General features: G+C 58.6%; 4 protein-coding genes across 4 annotated transcripts; 1 reads left to right on the plus strand and 3 right to left on the minus strand.

Moving 5' to 3' along the window:
- Nucleotides 1-47: 47 nt before the first annotated feature.
- On the plus strand, nt 48-772 carry PHYSODRAFT_338064 (hypothetical protein; the record flags this gene model as incomplete). Its single annotated transcript, XM_009535800.1, has 4 exons — nt 48-208; nt 254-310; nt 354-529; nt 567-772. The coding sequence occupies 4 exons, from the start codon at nt 48-50 to the stop codon at nt 770-772; spliced, it is 600 nt and encodes a 199-aa protein (XP_009534095.1).
- A 1,465-nt stretch (nt 773-2,237) lies between these two features.
- PHYSODRAFT_304866 (hypothetical protein) lies at nt 2,238-2,540 on the minus strand (the record flags this gene model as incomplete). Its single annotated transcript, XM_009535801.1, has 1 exon — nt 2,238-2,540. The coding sequence occupies one exon, from the start codon at nt 2,538-2,540 to the stop codon at nt 2,238-2,240; it is 303 nt and encodes a 100-aa protein (XP_009534096.1).
- A 3,169-nt stretch (nt 2,541-5,709) lies between these two features.
- PHYSODRAFT_520508 (hypothetical protein) lies at nt 5,710-6,537 on the minus strand (the record flags this gene model as incomplete). The annotated part of the gene is made up of 2 exons (XM_009535802.1): nt 5,710-5,985; nt 6,037-6,537. Coding segments are annotated over 2 exons (777 nt in total), but the record flags the coding sequence as incomplete, so codon positions are not given.
- Nucleotides 6,538-18,116: 11,579 nt separating this feature from the next.
- Nucleotides 18,117-19,714, minus strand: PHYSODRAFT_518384 (hypothetical protein; the record flags this gene model as incomplete). The annotated part of the gene is made up of 2 exons (XM_009535803.1): nt 18,117-18,785; nt 19,118-19,714. 2 exons carry the CDS (start codon nt 19,712-19,714, stop codon nt 18,117-18,119), a joined length of 1,266 nt encoding a protein of 421 aa, XP_009534098.1.
- Nucleotides 19,715-21,668: the final 1,954 nt, after the last annotated feature.

The raw sequence follows: 21,668 nt of genomic DNA on the forward strand, positions 1-21,668 counted from the left end.
AATTCGCCCTCCGCCAGCAACATCGATCGGCCTTTGCTCTCCAGACCATGAAGTTCCTGCTCCCCGCCACCGTCGCCGTCGCCGCTTTGGCCTCGTCCGCCAGTGCTCAGCAGTTCTGCGGTCGCGACGACAACAAGGTGGTCGGAGACTACACCGTGTACAACAACCTGTGGGCCGAGGAAAACGACCCCAAGGGCGGCCAGTGCACGTAGGTGACCGGCAGCACCAGCTCGTCTGTGTCGTAGCAGACGAGCTTCAACTGGACCGGAGACTCGTGGCAGGTCAAGTCGTTCGCCAACGCCGCGCTCAAGTACGCCCACGCAGGTATCGGCGATCTCTTCAATCCCCACGAGCACCGCCTACAATTACACGTACGACGGCAAGATCATCGCCAATGTGGCGTACGACATGTTCACGAGCTCGACCGAGAGCGGTGATATCGAATACGAGCTGATGGTGTGGTTGGCCGCTCTGGGCGACGCTTGGCCTTTGACGTCCAGTGGCCAGCCCATCAAGACCTTCACTGCCGGTGGTGTCGAGTTTAACCTGTACCAGGACTGGAACAGGAAGGAAGGTCAAGGTCTTCACGTACGTCGCCAAGCAGCAGGCCACGAGCTTCACGGCGGACCTCAAGTTCTTCTTCGACCAGCATCCCACCGACAACAACTTGCCGACGACTCAGTTTCTGAGGAAGGTGGAGGCCGGCACGGAGCCGTTCCAGGGCCAGAACGCCACGATGGTCGTGTCGTCCTACTCAGTGCAGGTCAAGTAAGCTACCGAGACAAATCTACAGACTCATCGACGGTACCTCAACGATGGGATGCGGGCAGAGAATCGGTCGTAGACAAATATACTAATCAACCTACTTCCGAATTCTCTGAAATTTATCTCAGAGTTTGGAATCCCTGGTGACCAGTGGAGTGAAAGAAGATGCATACCCCGACTAAGATGATATTTGAGGTAGCTCACACCTGACCAATGGAGTGAAAGAAGATACATACCCCGACCAAGATGATATTTGAGGTGAATGTTACCTGTGGCGGCAAGTTGTGTGGAGCACCCCAAATAGCTACATTCGAGCGACCTAAGTCGAAATTTCGCGTTAACCGAACGGTAGAAAATACATTACCGGGGTGGGTGCGTGGTCGTAGCGCTAAACATCAGTCATGTTGCATCTTTTGATGGACAGAGTACGACTTCACCGCTTCGCTATCATGGTTGTTCTCTCACATTCCACTTCGCGTTTGACCACTAAACCAAGCACTGAAACTCATCACTAACCGAACTCTCTACCCGTTTTACGCGGTTAGCTACGACAGCTCACTGTATTGTGTCGTATCCCACCCTATTCGGGGTCGTTAAAGTACGCCGCGGCTGAAAGGATTTAGGAGGAGTGCGAGGAGTCGAAGCAGTAGAAGTAGTCGAAAGAGTAGGGATGTAGAATGAATGAAAGTTTTGCTTGTTCTTGAACAGGGTAGATTCACGAGTGAGAGCTAACTATGAAACTGACAGGGTAGCTTGGTCTTCGTGAGGGTGACACCCCTCCTGGACAGCACGGGGTATCTCTTGCCGTGTCCTCCATCCTCGGACGTGACAACCCCTCTTCTTCGCTATACACACCATTGTCCACACCCGTCCTGGGTGGTCTTCTCGGCTTCCGTTGACCGCAGACACGGCGCTCGTCCAGGTACCTCGCACGTGGACCTTCAACGCATCTTCCCCATGCGCTGTTGGTAGCCGCTTTAAGGTACGCTAAGCGCGATACCCAGCAGCGACCGGTCCACCGCGACACAAGTCCGTCGGACCCCTGGTACGTGCTCCAGATACCCGGGTACGGGACATACTCCCCGACTAGAAGTTCGAAGTCCTCGACGAGCGTCCGGGTGGCGGGCGAGTTCCTGACGCAGAGCAGCGGAGCGATCCTCAGCAGCTCGTAGTGGCCGAAATGGCGGCCGGTGGGGAGCGCGGGCTTCCATGTCCACGTGCACTGCTGGTTCCACGAGAGGGTCTTCGAACGAGTCCTCAGCAGCCACGTCGTCGCCCTGCAGGCGACGCAAACTCTCAGCATCAAACTGCTCGCGCTCGGCAGCGTGCTTGCGTAGATCTTGCAGTCCACCGAGGACGATGGCAACGGGCGAATACGGCTCCAGCTGCGCCTTGGCGTCGCAGCCGCGCCAGAGGTGCGTCGTGATGCCCACGGCCACCGTGAGCACTGTCAGCGCGGGGCCAAGCGGCGTCTACGCGAAGTAGGAGTTCAGCAGGTTAGCTGTGATGAGGACGAAGGCCTCGCCTGGCACTCCCAACGACACGTACTCCAGTAGATCGTAGGTGCACATGGGCACGAAGAACGCCAGCGCGAGCAGCACTTTGCAGATCAGGAAAGCCACGTGAAGCACTTCGCCTGCGCGTCGTCGACTCGGCATGGCGGCGTCCTTGGACACGGAGGCGTACTTCGCCACGGAGTGTGCCGTGTTCACGCTCAGCTCCGGTAGGTAGGCGTAGAACGTGGCGTAGGCGGCCACCCACCACTTGCGCAGCATGCGTCCGTTGTCCCCGTAGCGTTCCTCGTCATCGGCCAGTTCGTTACTTTTCCATTCGTTCTTCGTGCTCAGGAACGCCAAATCGAGGGGAAGCACGGGGCCACGGCCGTACAGGCTGAAAAACGGAGAGTCGCCGAGGACTTCGTGGTAGGAGGTACGGTAGGCAAATAGAACCCTAGGTAAATAGAGATCCCAATCGCTTTGAGCTTCCCTCACAAACATCCGTAGCATTCCGATGAGAGTGCCATTGAACCTTTCGACCAGCCCCTGCGTATGGGGGTGGTACGCAGCGCCAAACAACTTCTTGATGCCGAGAGTCTCGTAGAAGGACTTAGCTAACTCCGAAATAAAGTTTGATCCACGGTTGCTCAATAGTCGTTCCGGTACCCCATGTCGACAAAGCACTTCGTCCACCATCACCTTGACAAACGGAAGAGTGTCCAACGCCTCCACTGCAAACGCCTCGACCCAGCGCGTGAAGTAGTCGGCAAAAACGAGAATGTACTTATTGCCACGAGGAGTAGTAACCAGGGGACCGATGGCGCCCACCACGAGAAGAGAGAAGGGCCCAGAGAGGTCTTGGACAGCCATCCGCTGCATCAAGCCGTTCCTCTACGGACGGTATCCTTTACCACTGCCGCATACCGTGCACGACCGCACGTACTCGGCCACGTCTCGCCTCCACCCATGCCAGTAGGCGTGGCGACGAACCTTGTCGGTCGTCTTGATTTGCCCCACGTGAGCAGCGAAGATATCCAAGTGACAATAATGAAGGACGGTCTCGATGAACGGCAGTGGAATCACCGGCACGCTGATGGAGCGAGTGTGGCCGCCCCTTGCCTCCAGATGGACTCGTCGAAGAAGTATGCCGTTCCGCACCACATAGTGTGGCGCCATCTGCAGCACTTTCACACGCAGCTGCGCGTCCAACGCCAAAGCCCCGTGATCCACGGCGTCCGTCGTTGCTCGTCGATGAACCGTTCCCGGTCCAAGCCGAACACATCCACAGGGGACGTCGCATTTCGCTCTTCCTCGGGCGTGCCTTCGTCGGGGACGGCGGGGGCAGCATCGTCGTTCTCGGGCAAGTCATCGACAACTGGGGCGCCGTCGGCGGCGTCCTCGGGGTCCGTCTCGGGATTCGCGGAGGGTGCGGGCGAGTCGTCGTTCTTGTCCGTGGTCACGCTGGGGTTCCGCTCCTTCGGGGCAGCAGACAAGTCAGGGGGATCTCCGACTTCGGCAAGAGCATCTCGTGCGGCAAGCAGTGCTTCCTCCAGGGCACCTCCGTCGGCGGGAGATTTCTTCGGGCCGTGCGTCTTGCGCTGCGAGGGGCGCTCCCCGACTTCGCTAGGAACGTCTCGGTTGGGGCGAGTGGTCTCAACCGAGGGGTTCTCTTCGGCGGCCGCGTCCGTCGTCGGATGTCGTTCATGGTCCGGCAGGGCGCTCTCCCCGACCTCGACGGAACCACCATCGGAGCCGGGATTGAGCAGGTCGTTCAACGAGAGGGCGCAAATTGTCGCCGCATGCAGTCGCGAGAGCCCGTCAACGTGGCCCATCGACGTACCGGGTTTATGGTACGCCTTAAACCTGAGCTGCGAGGCTCCATGGCCCAGCGCGACAGCTTGGCGTTGCTGGTACGGTTGTTCTCGTCGAAGACCCACGTCAGAGCATTATGGTCCGTGTAGAGATCAAACTCGTTGCGATCTAGGTAGCAGCGAAACTTGCGGGTGGCCCAGATGATGCCCCAACACTCCATCTCGGACGTGCCGTCCATCTTATTGATCCAATTGCGCTCAGAGCCGACCAGCAGCTTGCTGGCGTACGCCACCGCGCGTTCCCGGCCATCTAAGGTTTGCATGAGGCAGGCTCCGACCACGATTCGCGAGGAGTCCACGTAAAGTTTGAAACGCTTCGAAAAGTCCGGGTAGACGAGGATTGGAGGTTCGACGAGCTTCCGCTTCAGCTGCAGGAAGGCGGCTTCGCAATCTTCAGTCCAGACGAACTCGGCCCACTTCACCTTCAGTCGTTCCATCGGGGCCGAGATTGCAGCGTACCCGGGAATGTACCGGCGGAAATAGCTGGTCAGGCCGAGGAACGCTCGGACTGTATGTAGGTCGTAGGGCCGGGCCACGTCCATGACGGCCTTGACTTTCTCCGGGTTTGGCAAGATGCCCGAGGGAGGCACGATGTGGCCGAGGAACGCCACCTGGTCGCGGCCCCATCGACACTTCTTCAGCTTCAACTTAAATCCGGCAGCGCGGAAGCGTTCCAGGGCCTGTTTCAGCCGTACCAGGTGGGTAGGGAAGTCCGAGCTGAAGACCACGCAGTCGTCGAGGTATACGAGGCAGGTGCGCCACTTCAGGTCGACCAACACATTCTCCATGAGGCGTTCAAAGGGCGGAACGGCATTACCAACCACTCGAATAGACCGTACTTGCAGGTGAACGCGGTCTTCTCGACGCTGTCGGTGGCCTGTGTACGTTCCAGTAACCAGAAGCAATACCATAGTAGAGACAAGCTTCGCCCCCTTCAGTACGTCCAGAATGTCATCAATAAGGGGCATCGGGTAGCAGTCTTCCACAGTAAGAGCGTTCAGTCGCCTGTAATCAATACAGAAACGAATCCCGTCGTCATGTTTGCGAATCATCAACACGGGACTGGCCCACGGGCTGGTCGACGGCCGTATCAGGTTGAGTTCCAGGTATTGTTGAATCTCGGCTTCCATGACGTCTCCTTCAGCGTTCGAGACGCGGTACGGCCTGGACTTGAACGCCGGGTGCGTACCCGTATCGATCGAGAATTCCAGTAAGTTGGTACGTCCCGGTCTCATGGAGGACTCCACGAACATATCGCGGAACGTGTCCAGCAGGCCGCGCATCAGCTCCTGCTGCTCGCTGTCCAACTTCGAGTCGGCGAAGCCGGCCTCGTAAGCCTCCTGCAGTCCAGGCATCGGCTCGGACGTGGGTGCGGGCGCTGTCGCGGACGCGATCACGGAGTCAATCCACTCGGTCTTGGCGTCTCGAGACGGCTTGTCGGCACTCACAGCGGGGCTCGAATCATCCTTCTTGAGCTTTAGGTCATCGAAGGCCGACTTAGGGACCACTGTGGCGGCTGCCAGGGTCGTCCCTTTCCTGATCACGAGCTCCTCGGAGGTAGCGTTGCAGATCCCCACGAGCGTCTTGCCACCGTTGACCGAGCAGAGCGTCCTGGCGACCTTCGCCTTCGAGTCTAGCCCCGGTACGCCTTCGATCAGCACGTTCGCTCCTTCCGGCGCCTCTCCGGCGAGGTCCGACACCACCAGGGCCTGACCACCCGGGCACAGTCGTACTGACGAGGCAATCCGCGACACATACACCTCTTCGACTCTGGGAGAGCCCGGCGGGAACGTCTCGCCGGACTCCTTCAAAGTCATTATGTTTTCGTCTAGGTCGATGACGGCGCGGAACGCCTTCAGAGTGTCCGTGCCCAGAATTGCGTCGACATGCAACCGGTCGATGACCACGAACCCGCGCAAGTTCTCCAACGATCCCAGTCGGAGCGGCAAGTCGATCTCGCCTATGATGCGGAGCTTGTTCCCCGAAACACCGTTGAGACCCCCGTGGTACGGGCGGAGCGACGCCTTCGAGAGGCCGAGCCTTGCCAGCACACGCGAGTCCACCAACCTAGCCACTGCGCCCGAGTCGATCAACAAGTCGGCGGGCAAGTTCTCGATGTACCCGGCGGAGACGGCCTCCACCCCGCCCACCGAGCAGATCACTCGCTTGCCGTCCGGCACCGGGCCACGAGCGTCCTCGGAAGCTTCGGGGTCTTCATCGTCTTCGGCGACGGTGTCCACTTCGACGAGTCCTGGTTTGCGCCCGGGGAAGTCCGTCACCACGGACACGTAGTGCGAGATGTCGTCCTCGTTCACCGAGTAGGAGAGACTCGCCCCGAGGGCCTCCGGCCATTCCGCGACTCCCAGCCCGCGCTCCTTCAACTCACACCGGAGGGAAGTGTACATGTCGGACTTGAGTCCGGCGGTCGGGAACCCCACCGTCACCATCAAGCCGGATGGTACGGCGATCCCGCCTAGTCAGCCTCTTGCTCCTGATCTCGGCGGCCTCCTCGTTGCGCAGCTCCAATACGCGCCTCACGAAGGTGTCCATGACTCGGTCGTCCAGCACTCCGGCGGCAGCGACCACCAAGGCACGGACCTTGGCCTCCGGGTCCGCCCCCGGCGCCGGCGACTCGCCCTCGTCCTTGTCTTCGTCCGCGATCAACGAGTACGCCAGCGACCGTACTAGCGAGCGAAGTCTCGGCGGCAACGCCGTAGGTGGATCTGTCGCGGGTTCCCCTTCGGGAACGGGCTCACCGAAGGTCACGCCAATGTTCTGTTCGACCACCGCTCCCGTCAACCGCGGCAGCCGGCTGGGGTTTATTCCGCCTCACTTCCGTCGCCCACGACGTCGGCGGCTTCCGCCTTCTCCGGTTCTCGGGAATCCGTTCGGGTAACCGAGCTGGTCACCTGCGTTCCGTTCGGGGCGGACGGCTCGCTGCTAAAGTCGCGGTTAGCGTGCTTGGCGGCCTCGGACGCGGCGAGTGTCTTTTTGAACCACTCCGTCCAGTACTCCGGGGACGACACGGCGCCCGGCGACGACTCGCGCGTCCGCTGTAACGTCTCCACCGGTAGGCCGAGCTCCTCGCTCAGCTCTGCAAGGGTTGGTTCCTTAGTTCGGGCGGCGTTCATAGCCCTCTTCTTCTTTAATTCGATCTCGTCTAGCGGGTGCAGCCGTTCCTCGATCTCCTTGTCGTACTCTTCCTTCTCTTCCGAGGCCACGATGGGAATGCCTCGTTCCAGAGCATCCAGCTCTTCAGCGGTGAACACTCTCGCATGGAGTGGCGGAGAGGCCACGCCTTCACCCTTGTCGGAGTTCTGTTCGACCGGCGGGTCCGGGACATTATTGTCCTTCGTAGTTTCATCTAACAAGCCCTCCTTTAGGGCGATTACACCCAGGTCAGTAGTCGTTCCAGGCCCTCCAATCTCATGGGGAGCGGCATCGATAACAGAATGGTCATGCGTCGACGCGTTCTCAGGAACGCCAAGTTGCACTCGGAGGCTCTCTCGCTCTCCGTTCTCGTCGGGTTCCGCGGGGGAGCACCCTTGCTCACCGTTCTCGTTGGGTAAGGGGTTCTCAGTTCCATATATTTCGAAGTTAACGTACTCGACCTTGGACGGCGGCGCGTCGCGGCAGTGGCAAGCAAGCCCCAGGCACGCGTCGTCGTCGAGGTTCTTGGCGCAATCTTCGTCTTCGTATCCAGGGTTGGAGGCGAGGACTTCTTCGCTCGCTCCGTACATCGCCGTCGAGGCCACCTCCGCGAGGGGCTCCGACCCATGCGTCTCGTTGGGGTTTTCTTCATCGTCTTCGGTCTTCTTCTCGTCCACATGCACATACAAATCTTCTTCTTCGTCCTTGGCGGGCGCGACTTCCAGTACGCGCTCACCTCCCGGTACGCCTCGGTCGGCTACGACCGAAATCACAACGGCCGTAGTGGCGTACCTCCCGGTGTCGTTCCTCAGGCGAGAGGAAGGAGCGACGCTCCCCTCTCCTCCTTCGTGCCCTCTTTATTGATGCGTCGAAGTGCCATCAGGAGCAGATGCGCTCGCCTTGGCTCCTTGCGCCATGACTTGTTGGATCGTCTTCATTAGGGGACACTGCGCCGCGATGTGCTCGGTGCTCCTGCAGGCCCAGCATTCCCGGGGTCCGATGGAGCGGCGGCTGGGACTCATGCCCCCACCGTTCCCTCGCTTCGATTGGGGAGCCTCACACTCAACGCCGATGTGTCCGCGCTAGTTGCAGTACGGGCACGTCGCGTTCAAACGGCGACCGTTGATCCTTCTGCAGCCCAACAAGTGACAGCGCCCGCACACAATACGCCCGTCCTGCGTGTACATGGCCGGCCCCTGGCGTATGCCTCGGACCGGAACCTGAGGAGCAGGGGTCAGCGAGTTGGCAGTGTTAAGCATCGCGCTCGAGGCAGCCTGGTCGTCGTAGGTGGCAGCGGCGTACCCGGAACGCCGGGGAGAGCGGGAGACCTGGGCCAGCTCCTGCTGCTGCTGTAGCATGAGGATCTGTTTCTGCTGGATAAGCTGCAGTAGTTGCTTCGTCTTGGGGTTCTCAGGCTTCGCCGAGGCCTTGGGCTCGTCGGCGAAATCAGCGTCGGCTTCGACGGGCAAGTGGATGTTCTTGTAGAGCAGCACCGACACCGCGTGATCGATGGTACTGATCAGCGACATACTCAGGGCAGCCTTCCACTCCTTGTTACTCAGTCCTGAGAGGAAGTACTGGTACCGAATGCGAGGATCAACGCACTGAGCTTCGTCCAGAGGCCCTGGACCACGTCGTCCCAAACCTCGGCCGACGTGCCTCTGGAACGCTTGGTATTCTTAAGGCGTTCGATCATCTGGAGCGGCGCAAGGCAGATGAACTGATTGTAGAACCGTACTCTCAGTGTCGCGAAGTCCTCGATCTTGGAGTTCGTCCACCAATCCGTCCCAGGTTTGCCCTTAAGGCACTCTCGGAACGCCCTGAGGCGTAACTGTTCGTCCAGGCCCTCGGTGGCCCTCACAAACAGGTCTCAGAAAGGGAATGAGCTTCACGGTGTTCTTGATGTATGATGGTAAGCCCACCGTGCTCGCCATGCCTGGGGCGACTGGCCCAGCGTACTCCCTACGTACTGAGGTGTAGGTTGGGGCGTCACGCCAGGCGCCCCCACACTTCCAGGTAGGGCCGAGGCTCCCGTGCCTGCCGCGCCCGGCGGGTCTACTAGGGAGTAGCCACCATACGAGGCGATGGCCGGGCGGATCCGTGACGTCGGGTTCGGATTTGGTCGGGCTCCTCCAGCCTGAGGAGTCTGTACCCAGGTCGGCACGGCAGCGGTAGCGGGGGTGGGTACCCTTGCGTACCCCATCCCGCACCGTATCCTGGGGCAGTCACGGGCACCATCGGAGGCGAAGGGACTCGCAGCTTGGGGAGTGACGTATGAAGGCGGCGGTACACTACCGTCCGGGGACTGCGCCGTACCCCGGGGCCCTCGTCGGGGCAGCCGGAACGCTTGTCCGGGTCGGAGGAGGGACAGTGCTCACGGGGGCGCTACCGTAGCCCCCCTTGCACTTGGAGCCGTTCCAGTACTCGGAGCAGCCTGGGTAGGTCGGGCGACTTGGGTCGTCGCACCAGCCCACCCCAGACTGATATGCGGGTCAGAATGACGGCGCGTGACCTCCACGGCGCGTTGGAGCACCGTCCGGGCCGCAGCGAGGCCCTCCGGCGTAGTCAGATCGCCGCTACGCGGCGGTAGTTATGCGGTTAGCTGCAAGTATATGGGGCCGCCCACCTCCGCTTCGCTCCGGCGGGCTTTATCCGGTTCAAATGCTTATAATTTCAATTGTGGGCACGTAAAACGTGTTGTGTTAGAAGTACTGTTACATAGTAGAGTTACGTAGCTGGCATCATCAGCTTAACCAATATTTCCACGTTAGAGTTAATGCAAATAGATCTATGTTGTTGTACGGTACGGTGTCGTAAAGCGTGTCCACATCGCCACGATTTATTAACCCGACTACAATTTGTACTTCATGTAAGTGTGATCGAAAGAAGCAAGCGGTTGCGAGGTCGCGTAGCCGCAGCAAACCCGCGCGGTATTTGCGGAGGCGGGCCCAGCGCCGAGCATTCTAGCGAGCGGACACGTTGCCGCAACTCAGAGTTAGTTTTCTTTATGCGGGGGTCTGGGGGTGCAACCCCCAGCATGCCTAGAATGCATGAAACCCGACCACAGATCAGGTCCGTTCTGTATCTGACCACAACGATAGGTTACCGTTTCCGTTATGCTGATTCCGTTTCCTGAATGTATATCCGTCCAATAACACGGTTATTGAAGGAATCTCGGCGTAAACTGTGATAATAATCTCCCGCTCAGTGAATGTCAGAATACATGTATCTACGGCCCCACTAACGCATTATCCTACCGCTACACACTGTACCTGCAATATATAAACGGGCTTCAGCCAATGGAGCTATATGCCCTCGTAACATGAACGCTAAGCACCGCTGCAGCTATAATATGTCCATCCCTAAAGTATTACAGTAAAAGTGTTCTGCACGTGTTAGTAATAATCTGTGCTTCCTTCCACTACGTGTACTCGCAACTTGAGATTATGCGGGCGAGGCTTGGTAGTCGAGTGTTGGTTAGGAAGGAAATCCGAAAGTGAATTAGAATGAGTTAAGCAAAACTGCTTTTAGGATTCTGTCCTACCGTGTCTTACCAACGAGTACACGAAGTCCTAGCTTCTAACTCCCCCCCCCCCAACATGTTTTGTGGAGGCTGCGAAAACTAAATGTCGATTGTGGTTGCAGATCCCATGCAAACGGCAACTTCAACTTGACCTTCTCTCAGCCAATCAGAATCACCAAATCCGGGGAACCAGCCAATCACATTGTAACATACAGTACAACCGTACGCCTTGGCAACAACTCCACAGCCGCACGTGCCTCGATACGGAGTCGCACAACTAGACTGCGAAGTGTCCAATCGCAACACCCCCACTCAATTCGCAATCTACCCGAGTAAGTCAGTGACGTTACTTCTCTCGAGCAGGTAGCGAAGAGTCTTCGTAAACAATCCCTTCGTCAGGAACTCAGCGAGCTGGTTCTTGGAGTCGATGTACTCCAGTTCAACTTCACCAGTCGCAACCTTCTCGCGGATGAAGTGGTATCTGATGTCGATGTGCTTGGTGCAAGGCTGGTAGCCGACATTCGTCGCCAACGCCATGGAACCTTGGTTATCCTCGTAGATCACCGTCGCCTCGGTCTGCTCCGCACCCAAATCCCTTAGCAGCAGTCGCATCCACACCACCTCCATGACGCATTCACTCAGCGCCATGTACTCCGCCTCTGGCGAGCTCAACATCGTCTTCTGGAAAGTCGAGCGCCAAACCACGGGAGCACCACACATCGTCAGCATCATCCCGCTTACCGAACGTCTGTCGTCGCGGTTGCCTGCCCAGTCAACATCCGAATACGCGACGAGCTCCGTGTCAAGCAATCCATCGTAGACAATTCCGAGATTCTTGGTCTGTAACAGGTACCGCACCACACGGATACCAGCATCCCAGTGCTTCTCGCCGGGGTTCTCCAGAAAACGACTCAGCTTGGCCACTGCAGCTGAAATGTCCGGTCGAGGTCCACACGCCAGGTACATCAGACTTCCCACGAGAGAGCGATACGGCTTCGACTCCATCTTGGCCTTGTCCTCCTCGGTTTGGGGTTCGTCCGCCTTGGTCAACTGCACACTTGGGTCGAGCGGGGTCAGACTCGGCTTCGCATTCTCCTGGCCGAACTTCTTGATGATCGACGCGGTGTACGCCTGCTGGCAGATGCCCAGCGTCTTGGCCTCCATATCGTAGTCGATCTCGATGCCAAGGATGAATCGAGCGCGTCCGAGGTCCTTGATGCGAAACTTGTCCGCGATGGCTGCCTTCACTGAGTCAATGATGGCCCGCTGGCGAGATGCAATCATCATGTCAGCGATGTAGAGACGCACCACGCACCCGTCGTCGCCAGCACCTCTCGTGTAGACACACGGGTCGGCATCGGCAGCTTTAAATCCCATGCTCTTGAGATGCGCGTCGATCGTTCCGTTCCATACGCGAGACGCTTGCTTGAGTCCATACAAACTCTGGAGTAGCAGGCAGACGAGGTCATCTTCACCTTGAGCATCAGTCAAATCCAGGAGTTCGCGAAGTCCTTCAGGCAACACCATGTAGATCTCCTCTTCCAGCTTTCCATACAAGAATGCAGTGTGGATGTCACACTGGTCAATCTCCATTCCGTCGGCGCAGCACTTCGCGAGTTTCGCACTTTAGTGGGCCTACCTTGGCTCACTGCTACAGCTTACACGTATGCGCACGTGTATGAGGAAGCGTAGGTTTCTTTTACTTGAGTTAAGTATACTCGAGATCCACGAGTATACTTTAAACAAGATAAAGACTCCAAGCAGCGTGTTTTGGTAAAAGATGAGAACTGCTATTTTTGTTTTATGTTTCTGTCTTCCTCTAAATGTAATATTCTAAACTAGGAATCTGCCAACCAGCGCAACCAGCGGTTGGCAGGATTCTGCTAACATGCAAGTCACTCATTGGCTAAAAGATGCTGCTTTCAGCCAATAGGAATCCTAAATGTGTATGGACCACCCGTCGTGGTGGTCGTAAATGTATGTAGCCATTGGTGTACCATACACCAAGTTCGAGGAAGTGTTCAAACCTCTAGCAGACATCGCATCTGTTAGAGTAACAAGTGACTGTAGCCACTTGTGCGTGTAACCCCGTTACACCATCCCTCCGTCAAGGTTAGACGTGCCGGTCCCAGCACGTCAACCACCATTGACCGCTTAGGCAATGTGTGACGTCGAAGAGAGCGCGCTCGAAATGGAACGAGCGCGTCAAAGTTGAAGACCGCTGGCGCAGCAGCGGAGAACCTCTCTGCTGCTGAGTAGCATGCGCGACAACGTGCGAAGCTCGTCGCTGCCGCGGGGGCAGGCACCAGTGTTCGCCCTCGAAGTGTCTTCGGGCGCTGTTGTTAACAGCAGTGCTCGCATTACGTTCCAGTATGTAGCGCATGGTGGGCTTCGTATGCCCTCACCATGTCTGGAACGTCTTGGAGCAAGACGTTCCGTGGCTCCCATGTATCTTGGTTGGGAGGAAATCCTCTCCAACGAATACGAAAACGAACTGGTTGCCTGTTCGTTCTCGGGATACTGTGACCAACAATCCGCTCAACAATCCATCGAGTTGAGCCGTGTGCATCACGAATCGGCGGCGGTGGTGGTGGAAACACGCCCCGTGTGTGGTCAACTTGGTTTGACCCTGATCTCGCGTCTCCCCACGACCGGAACTCGGTCGTGGAGTAGTTCCAGAGCGCTGGGTTCGGCGCTCTGAAGTATCCTCAGGTTGCGGCGGCCTCCCAGACCGCCTCGATCGTTCCGGCCGAGCTGGACCATTCGCTGGACCCGCTGCTCCAGCGCGAAGTCGCGCTGGAGAGGATGACGGCTTCCGCCGAGTCTTCTGCGGCTCAGCCTAGCTAGGTAGCTCGTGCTGCAAGTATGGCTTCAGCCGTCCGACGTAGAACGTCGGATGAAGGCGAATACTAGACGGTATGTCCAGTGTGTAGGCCTTGCCGTGTCGTGCCAGCACAGTGAACGGCCCGATGAAGCGCGGAGCAAGCTTGCTTGCCCCGAAGTCGGAAACGACATGTTTAGACAAGTTTTGAGTAGCTAACAAGACTAACGAACCCTTCTCGAATTCATTAGTGTTGCCCCAGCCAACATTGTTTGCAGTCAGCTTCTGTCGGTCGACAGAAGCTGCAATAGCGTCTTGGACCAACCGAATGACGGCTTGTCTGCGCTGTACGAAGTTAATTGCGCCCGAGCTGAACTTGTTCAGCTCGTTTCCAGCAGTAGGCCCGGCCTCTGCGTTCGTCTTCGTGGTGTCTGTGCCCTGCACAGACCCGTTCTTCTTCTTCGTCTTCTTCTTCTTGTCAGTGTCTGTGCCTCGCACAGACACGTTCTTCGTGCTCTTGTCGGCGTCTGTGTCCTGCACAGACGCGCGGTTCTTGGCTTTACTTCGTGTCGTTGCGGCTGCTGCGTTGCAGTCGGAGACCCCCCCCAGTTGAGGAAGAAGTCACCATCCCGAGTAGACTCGGGAGGCGTGGGTGCATCATGGCATTCACGTAGAACGGTGTATGTCCAGTCGAGCCATGTACCGAGTTGTTGATGGCGAACTCCGCCATCGGCAGGCACTCGCTCCAGTGTTGGAACGAGTGAGCGTAGCTCTTGAGCACGTCAACGAGCACGCGATTCACGCGCTCGGTTTGTCCGTCCGTCTGCGGATGGTCCGCAGTCGACATCGAAAGTTGGCTACCAAGAAGCGTAAACACTTCTTGCCAAAGGTGCGCAGTGAAGCGCGGGTCTCGATCCGACACAATGTCGATCGGCATGCCATGGTGTTTGGACACCATGTCGACGAACAGACGTGCAGTCTGCTTCGCAGTCACTTCAGCGGGTACGGCAGCAGGATGTACTATCTCGCTGAAGCGGTCAACAAAGACTACAACGCCCGTGTTCCCCTGGCTGCCCGGGGGAAGACCGAATACGAAGTCCAAAGACATGGACTGCCAACACTCCGACGGAGTCGGCAGTGACTGCAAGGGAGCCTGCGCGAAAGGCGCAGGCTTCACACGTTGACAAACCGCGCAAGCACGAACGTACTTGCGCACCCATTTATACTGGTGGGCCCAGTAGAAGTCTCGCGTGAGAAGAAGGTATGTCTCTCACGGACCGGATGCCCCGCAGTCGGTGCATCGTGATACTCATACATGATCCTGAGTAGCAGGTCATGGTGATTGGGCACGACAACGCGGTCCGCGTTGTCGTCGACTGCGCTGTAGAGTAGTAACCCGTCGTGCACCCGATAACGGTGTGCACGAGCACGAAGATGCTTCGGCAGCTTCTGACGAGCTTTGTCAGCAGGCGCTGAGCTGTAGGCCAGCTAGGGCATCGCGTCCGCGTCGTGCACGTACGCGACCTTCACGTCGTCCAACAGTAACGACGTTGGGGTGCTTGATCGCATGGCGTCAATGGCATTGACGTCGGCATCAGTCGTGGCGTAGTCAGGTCGACGCGAGAGCGCGTCGCCCACCACATTGAGTCTTCCGGGTTTGTACTCAACTCGGAAGTTAAACCCTGCGAAGAATGAGAGCCATCTCGCCATCCATTGCGAGGTGTGCGGCGACTTCACAGTCGTCCGCAGCGACGCGTGGTCTGTGAAGACCACGAACGGTTTGCTTCCGAGTAGATACACTCGGAACTTCGCGAGTGCGTACTTCATGGCAAGGAGCTCCTTGTCATGTACCGGGTAGTTGCGCTCAGCTGGCTTTAGCGGACGCGATTGGTAGTAGACGACACGATCACGACCCTCGTGGTCGTGCTGCATCAACGCACATCCGATTGCAAAGTCGGATGCGTCGCACATAACGTGGAACGGGCGATCTTGGTCGGCCACCGCCAAGATTGGCGCCTTAGTCAAGCCCTGCTTGACTGCATCGAAGGCCTGCTGACACTCAGCAGTCCAAACCCACTCGGCGTCCTTCTTCAGGAGCTGTGACAGCGGGCGTGTCATGCCCGCGTAGTCCTTCACGTACTCGCACAAGTACGTGGCCAAGCCAAGCAACTGCCGCAGTTCCTTGACGTTCGACGGCGTCGGTCACTCATTGATCACTCTGACCTTATCAGGGTCAGGGCGGACACCGTTCTTCCCAACGAGACACCCGAGCACGGGTATCTCGCTCGCCCCGAAGATGCACTTCTTCAGGTTTGCATAGAGCTTGTGCTTGCGCATGAGTGCAAGCAGCTTACGGAGATGCACCTTGTGCATCTCAACATCGCTCATCCCGTCCGCAGCCCGGCTGTGGACGAACACATCGTCGAAGTAGCTCGGTGCGAAGTCGCGCACCGAGCGCAACAAGTGCGTCACGCACCTGTTGAAGGTCGCAGGGGCGTTCTTCAGCCCTTGCGGCATCACCAGCCACTCCCAGAGCATGCTGCTCGGCGTGCTCACAGCCGTGAGAGGGATATCGCACTCACGCATGAGGATCTGATAGAATCCATCGCGCAGATCAAGAGCACTGTAGATAGTGCTCCTGGCCATCGAATCGATGATGACATCTTTTCGAGGTATCGGCGTCTGCGCCGGTATCGTCGCATCGTTCAACTTGTTATACGCATGAACGATGCGCCAGCCGCCCTGTGGCTTCTTGACACAGAACGTCGGAGCACTGTGCGGGGACTTCGATTCCCGCACTTGTCCAGCTTTGCGACGACTTTCGAAGAAGTCGTCGATTGCTTTGACCTGCTCTCGCGGCAGTGACCACTGCCGCATGACACAGTACTTCGTGTCCGGCACGAGATCAATTTCGTGCTGGATTCCCTTGTCCTGCGGAAGCTCCGCAGTGATCTCTTCCGGAAGTACGTCCGCGTACTCCCGTAAGACCTCGTAGTAGGGACTCGTCTTCAACGAGTCCCAGCTCTACTCTTCAAAGCGCTCCTTCTTCGTCTTCGCACTGAGAGTGTCTTCGCTCTCATTGGTGCTCTCCATGAAGAACTGCCTCAGTTATTCATTCTCGCTCTTCGTTCTCTCAGCGTCCGAGAGAATGCATATTTGCTCGATACGTCCATCGTGCAAGTCACGCGCGAAGCGCTTTCAGCTCATGCCTGGAAGCGAAGTCAACTCCGACGCTGGGCTGCCGACGGGAGGACTGGTGGGAAGCCTCAACTCTGGGAATGGCCGGAGCGAGGGATTGGATGAGGGAAGTGAGGAGGACCAGCCTGTTGCTAAAGATGGGACGGCGGAGGGCCGTCTCATAAAAGATGTGGAGAAGTGGAAAGAAACAAGGGAAAAGATCAAGGCTACGTGTTGAAGTTACGGCTACAACAACTAAACGCGACGGACTGCGACGATGGGCCAAGACTCAAACCTGCTGGACAAACTTACCTGCAAGACGCGGCACATGGAAGGCGGGGTGATCGCGCGTCACTCGATAGCGTACGTTGGCGTCCATCTCGGCCACAGTGAGCGGCGTCCGATAGAACCGGCGCCAGGGCTCCTGCGCGTCGATGTCGTCGAGCGCGGCTTGCAACGTCGCGTGCTGGAGGCCTGGATACCACCGTCCGATCGACGTGTGCGCGGGCGGAAAGTGAAGCACCATTGGGTCCAGCAAGAGGTGCATGTCTGCGAGCCCTTGCTGGAACAGCCCGACCACCAGCTGCAACAGGCAGTTGAGGCGGCTGCCCGCGTGTGAGCGACGCGAGTTGCGCGCCGTGCGCCACCTTTTCCACGCCGCGCCCTGCACGAAGAGTTCATGGGTGGACTCCCAGTACGCCTGAGCTCAGTGCTCGATGTGGTGCCGGAGCCGACGTAGGAATGGGCGGAACACCGCGTCGCCGGACGCGAAGAGAAGCGCCTCAGCGGCTTGAGCGAGGTACCGCCATGGCCGAGTCGCGTATAGCGCGTCGACGTTGGCCAGAGTCACGAGGGCGCGGTTCCAGTTCGCAGGCGCGGGGGGAACACGGCGCGGAATGATCCAGCCGGGCGGCGGCAGGAAGAGCGTTCGCAACTCCTGCACGGTGATGAGATGAAGGCGGAGACGTCGTACCCGCTTGGGCCAAGGAGCGTAGCGAGGCTGCCAGACGGAGTTCCGGCAGGCGGAATCACAGGGTCGAAGAAGGGCGCCGCCGGAGCACTCCCCGCCGAGCCGCTGGAGGCGGTGCTCGCGGACGAAGTCGGAACAGGACGGAAGCCCGAAGGACCTGCTGGAGGGCAAGCGCCAGTCGGCGAGCCCGCCGTCGAAGCCGACGAGCCCGCCCGGGCACCAGAGCTCGACGCAGTTGAAGCAGGAACAAGAACCGCGGATGCCGCAGGAACTGCTGTGGACGTAGGAATAGCAGGGGAAGGGGGATTGCACCGTCGATCTCCGCCGCGAAAGTGGCTTCGAGTCACCTGACCAGGTCAGCGGTGTCGATCTGCCCGCCTACACGCGTTACGACGCCGGCGAGACGATCGGCAAGCTCGTCGCGCACCCGCCGCGCCAGCTCTCGGCCCCGACGCGCGTCTCGACGCATCCGACGCCAAGCCACAGCGCGTTCGTCGCGCTCTCGGATGGCCAAGTCGCGCTCCTCCTCCAGTTCGGCGACGCGAGCGCTGAGACGATGGGTCTGGGCGCCTACCGCTCCTCGACGCTGCTGAGACGACCACCGAATGGACAGCCACCCAGCTCGATACTGCGCCGAGCGAGATGTGGCGCAAAGTTCGCCGGCTTGAGCCCGCGCCATCTCGGACTCGGCGGCCACACGGAGAGTCGTAGCAGTAGCCACTGACTCCTTCAGCTTGTGGATACGCGTCGCTCCGCGGCGGAGCTCCTCGGCGTGGGCCACTAAGAGCGCGTTGACGCGCCGAAGGTCGTCCTGCAGCGGGACGTTCAGGTTCTGGGCCGCCTCGATCTCCATGCGGCTCTGAGAAAGCGACGCACGGGCCGCGCGGAGCTCTTCGTCGACCGGGGCGCGCTGCTGCTCCACAGCGGTCAAGGCCTGGCGAGCCTGATCTTTCTCGGCGACGACAGCGTCTCGCCGCTGCTCAAGGGCGGCCACGGCTGACGTGACTGGTCCCTCTCGGTGACAGCAGCGTCTCGCTCGCGTCTCAGGGCCGTGGAGGCTCGACGCACTTGATCCCGCATGTCGAAGGCCCCGTCACGATCTTGCTCGACGACCACGAGAACGCGGGTCACGCGGTCACGCTCGGCGAGAGCGGCGTCGCGCTGCTGCTCGACAGTGGCCACGAGCTACCGCATGTGATCTCGTTCAGCTTCGGCAGCGGCCACGCGCGCTTGGACAGGAGTGAGGGCGGCTTGGGCGGCTGCGAGGTCGACGCGTAGGTCGTCACGCTCGGCGCGCGCGTCGTCGCGCTCGCCTTGTGCAGCAAACAGCCGCTCTAGCGGGACGGTGGAGGGAGGCGGCGTAGCAGGAGCGCGCGCGAGTTGGGCGGTCAAGTCAGTGACCTGGTCACGTGCCGCCCGGAGCTGATTTTGAAGATCACGATATTGCTCTGTCGAGGAGCCTCGCTCGGCGCGGAGTAGAGCCTCGGCAGCGTCGGCGCGCCCAGCACGAGCGCGGAAGTCGGCCACTCGGTCCTCCAGGACGGCGTAGTCCCGCTCGGCGTGCTCCCAGGAGAGGAGCGCCTGCTCGAGCCGGATCATGCCTGCGCGATAACCCTCGCGAGCACGATGCAAGATCGCGAGATTGCGGTCATGCAGCACGGACGCTTGAGTAGCCAAGCCCGCATTGTGCGCTGAGACGAGTTCGTACTGGGCGCGCAGCTCCTGGTTCTCGCGCTGGAGAGTGTGCGCGTCGGCGACAAGAGCAGTCACCGAGTGGACGGGGGAGCCTGAAGCCGGAAGCTGGACTTGGGGCGCGACGGGGAGGCGAGGACGATGCGCGCCGAGGGCACAAACTGCGCAGCCAGCGGCCTCGAGGTCGTCGGTGCCAAGCTCTTCTTCCTCCAGGTCGATGTCGTTGACGTCGACGTCGCGGCGAGCCATGAAGCTTGGAGTACCGCGAAGCGGACTGCGTGGGCAGAAAACGCGATGGTGTCGAGACGAAGCGAAGGCGTGGGGCAGGTTCTGCGACGATACACCCACCTGGGGAGTGCGCGTGCGTGGCCGCGGGACGAAAGTGGTGTAGTACCCCGCGGAAGAAGTGGGCGCGCCGGGCGCCGGAGGAAGAAGGCGCCGGGACGCGAGTGATGGACTTCGACGCGGCTGATAGAACGCGACACGGATTGATGGGCGCGCACCCGGTTCTGCAAAATGCACCGACCCTAAACCCCGCCGAGCAAAACGCGCCGAGTAAGACGCGCCGAGCAAAACGCGCCGACCAAAACGCGTCGAGGTAAGATCTTGATTACGCCACGCAAATCAGGTTGAAGGACGGCAGTGCAAGCACGACAGAAGTAGGGATAGGCACAGAACGATAGGCTTAGCAAGCAGTAGTACGGAGTAGCCAGTAGCTAGGGCATAGGATAGGGTAAGGACTCAGTCCCGAAATTTCTCTGAACCATAAAGACCTCCCGTCTTCTCCGAGGTTCCAGGGGAACCACCAAGCGCCGGCAAGTAGAGCCGCCTCGATATCGCGGCCCCCCGTCGTTTGCTGGTTCGGGTGCTCACCCCCCACAGACGCGTGCTGGAACAAAGGCACGTTAAACGTATACCGTTTAGGTGGGCGCCCGATAACGCGCTGCCTAGGCGAAGGACCGCACTGGCCTGATAACCGCCGTGCACAAGACCCCCGTGTAGGCCCGATAACGCCAAACAAGCCCCAGGAAACGCCGGCCCGATAACGCCGCACGCCCAAGGCTCGACGCCCTACGACAAGGAACAAGCGTCAACACAAGACCCCCCCCCCCCAACTCCAAAACCTGCGAAGACTTGGGCCTGTATTTCGAAGATACGCTACTCCAAAAACCGGGAATAGTTCGCTCGGCGCGACCGCTATCCAGACGCGCCGAGTTTGTGCGAGATCGCATTCGCGAGATTTCTGCGAGGGCGCTACTCCACACTAGTTATCGTTCATTATATATGTTTCCTTATTGCGCTCAATGTGCATGAGGTTATCTACTACGCGTGCAGACTAACAGTTTTTAACAGCCGTGCATGCCATAGTCGCGGCAGCAACATTGGCCATTGCGGCTGGGTGCAGATGACATCTGGAGGAAGAATTTCAACATGGATCGCGAAAGGTTACTGGAATAATTCGCTCGTATTTTCACTCTGAAAATGAACACACCACGAAATTGAAACATCGAAAGTTAACCCCTTATTCACATTTCGTTGTGCCAGTGTGCACATTCTGCTATTACACTTACCTGAGTAAGTAAAATACAAGTGTACTGGCATTCGAACCACAGGTCAGGTGTATCAGTCTACCGTTAAAAACAACGTATGAATGGTACTTATGTTGTTTGCAAAATTACCAGCAAATCGGGGAGCGTGAAAGGGGAAATAAAGCGCTAGAATTTGCAAGCGGATTTGTACTCAAATTCCTCAAGTGGGGACGTCGTCAAAAACTCTGTGGTCAGCATAGTTTTGGGGGTCGGTCGCTGCGCTCATGTTGCTTTAGGGGTCGTGATGCTCCGCTAGTTCTAACAACAACTAATAGAGCGACCGTCAAGTGTGCATGAAGCCCCATGGCGACAAAATTAGGGTGGTCCACATAACGTACATAGACAGTCTTGGACGTCGAAGGCTGCCGAGCGCAGCGATGGCGGCACCCGCGTGCGTTCTAGCGGGCCGCAGGGCCCTATGTACTAATAACACGGCGAGTAGTGCAGCGAGCTGACGAGGCGTGCGGAACGGGGACGATAAATATGTATCACCCCCGTTGCCAAATACTTTTCGGACCATCTGATATTGATTCTCTGGATTTTATCCAGAGTCCATGGGTGGGTGCCACTGAGGTGCCATTATTCTTGCATCAAATACCTGACCAATATGATAT

Source organism: Phytophthora sojae (genome assembly GCF_000149755.1).
Source record: "Phytophthora sojae unplaced genomic scaffold PHYSOscaffold_8, whole genome shotgun sequence".
NCBI lineage: Eukaryota > Oomycota > Peronosporomycetes > Peronosporales > Peronosporaceae > Phytophthora > Phytophthora sojae.